Source organism: Leptonychotes weddellii, unplaced genomic scaffold (assembly GCF_054177405.1).
Source record: "Leptonychotes weddellii isolate Sample4059 unplaced genomic scaffold, ASM5417740v2 HiC_scaffold_23909, whole genome shotgun sequence".
Lineage (NCBI taxonomy): Eukaryota > Metazoa > Chordata > Mammalia > Carnivora > Phocidae > Leptonychotes > Leptonychotes weddellii.
Window position 1 is genome coordinate 1 of NW_027829202.1, and position 2,425 is coordinate 2,425.

General features: G+C 43.3%; 1 protein-coding gene across 1 annotated transcript; it reads left to right on the forward strand.

The window, feature by feature from the left end:
- Nucleotides 1-2,114: 2,114 nt before the first annotated feature.
- Nucleotides 2,115-2,419, forward strand: LOC102744019 (histone H1.4; the record flags this gene model as incomplete). Its single annotated transcript, XM_006735898.3, has 1 exon — nucleotides 2,115-2,419. A coding segment is annotated over exon 1 (256 nt), but the record flags the coding sequence as incomplete, so codon positions are not given.
- Nucleotides 2,420-2,425: the final 6 nt, after the last annotated feature.

The following is a 2,425-nucleotide window of genomic DNA, read 5'->3' on the forward strand; positions in this document are numbered from 1 at the left end:
AAAAAGAAGAGTGTCAAATAAATATTTGCTTTAATAGTGAGAGATCGTCAGTGGATTATATGAATCCATGACTTAATGTTACTTATAGGAAAACACATCATACCATAGGACACAAGCAAACGTGAGTTGAAAGATCACAGGATTTGGAGAGTTTAAGTCCCTCCAAGTCAGAAATAGTAAGGAATACATAGAATCAAGTCAGACATTTAAGAGAAAACTTCAATGGGTTGCATAAATTTCAGCCATTTACAAGAGGTATTGTCATTGAGAATGAGTATAATATACTGTTCTGGGATTGAGTGCCCATAAATCAGTTTCCCTAGAAACTATCAACTGGTCTGTTTTGGAACCTTATCCTCTCCCTTTTTATTTTTATATACACCAAAGGGCATATTTATTTTTCACTAGCATGCACCAATTACACTGAAATGTTTATACACTAAGGCTTTAAAAATACTGATAATTTACATCACTTTTATACCAGCATTAATTTAAATAACACTAATTTGAAACATTTAAATACTGTTGTATCAAAGATAAGTATTCTCTTTGATTTCAGTAGGAGGGTCTGTTGTGTGTGGAGAGGAGGAATAAAACTAAAAATTAATGTGATTTCCAATGCTGTGTTACAACCAGCTACCCCCACAGAATAGTGTCACATCACTTAATAGCACTGGCCAAAATTGTACTTTGTTTCTCAAGCACATGGCTTGCAAGTTTTTAAAGACAATTCCATCCAGACCATTTTCCAGGAATAATTCCTTTAGTACATATCCATTCTTTAGTACATGTCCATTGCCAACATGTACTCTTTGCTGATTGGGCAACTACCTAAACAAATCCATCTTTCAGAGACCTGGCAGAGGATGTCTTCAGAGGGCAATGACTTAACTTGCATAATTCCTCAAAGATCTGCCTCTGAGATGGAAATCTGAACTTATAATTCAATCCTACATGTAACTTGTTTTCTTTTTTATGGAACACTGGGAAGCATACGGCCATAATCTTCATGACTGAAGCCATCCATATTTGATGTGTGGACTAGCGATTCATCAACTATTGAGTAATAACAGGGTCTGGGTTTCTCTAATAATGGGAGTAGAGATGTTATAATTTACACTTCCCATTTCTTTCCCCTCATGATCGACGCTTGAATTTCAATTCTAACTCCTTTATTAGTTTAATCCTGAAGAACATGCCAAAAGAACTCAGCAACACTGCAAATTCTTCGAAGTGCCCCTCCACTTACAGTGATTTTATGGACTTCATCTCTGTGTCATGTGAAAATTAATCCTTTTCCATCTGTATACCCTGACTATGTTTTGGGATCCCCTTACCGTCCCAAATATCCTGAATTCAAGGTATCTAAACTCATGCAGCAGTTGTCCAGGGAAAAGAGAGGCAACAGCCCCGCCCCCAACCCTTGGGAGCAGAAAGGAAAAGAATTATCCTAAAGAATTATTTTAAAACCCCGTTGCAGCAGACAGAAATAAAACCATGACTGCATAGACTGATGTCCCAGGGGTCCAAAATCTAACCCCAAATGGGCAATAATTTGTTTGGCATTAAACTATACCAGTTTGATGAACTCAAATGCCCTCGGCTCAATAGGCAGGACTCTCCGAGGAGCCTGTGTTACTTCCCTCACTTAAGCGCAGATTTGTAATAAAAATCTTAGTGCCAGTGGCATGGTTTTTGGACATATAAGAAGCTAACCACTTGGAGAATCCTATTTGAGAGGTCAGAAAACTCCACAGTTAAAGATCGGTTTATAATTTACGAAGAAAATAGAAAGTTTTGTTTCTCTGAGTTGAAATTTGAAGAGCACGGCGGGAAATATTGCAAGTTTTTGGCATAAAGCTTTGTGCTTTCTTCATAATTTGAGACCAGCCTGAAGCCTGAGGCTTCAGGGATCATTTTCTGAGAAAAACCGGGCGACTCGATGTAGAGAATTTTGATATTTTTGGCATTTTTTGAGGTGTAACAAACACAACTCGGGATCCGAGAGGACACTCTGCGGCTGCCAGCGAGGCGGGCTGGACAGCGCACCAATCACGGCGCAGCTCCGCCCTATATAAACGGGAGGGCGCAGCGGCGCGGCCCGAGTCCCGGCCAGTGCCTCTGCTTCCGGCTCGAATTGCTCTCCCCGCGCCCGCCTTCAACATGTCTGAGACTGCGCCCGCCGCGCCCGCAGCTCCGGCCCCTGCCGAGAAGACGCCCGTGAAAAAGAAGGCCCGCAAGTCGGCAGGTGCCGCCAAGCGCAAGGCGTCCGGGCCCCCGGTGTCCGAGCTCATCACCAAGGCCGTCGCCGCCTCCAAGGAGCGCAGCGGCGTGTCCCTGGCCGCGCTCAAGAAGGCGCTCGCGGCCGCCGGCTACGACGTGGAGAAGAACAACAGCCGCATCAAGCTGGGCCTCAAGAGCCTGG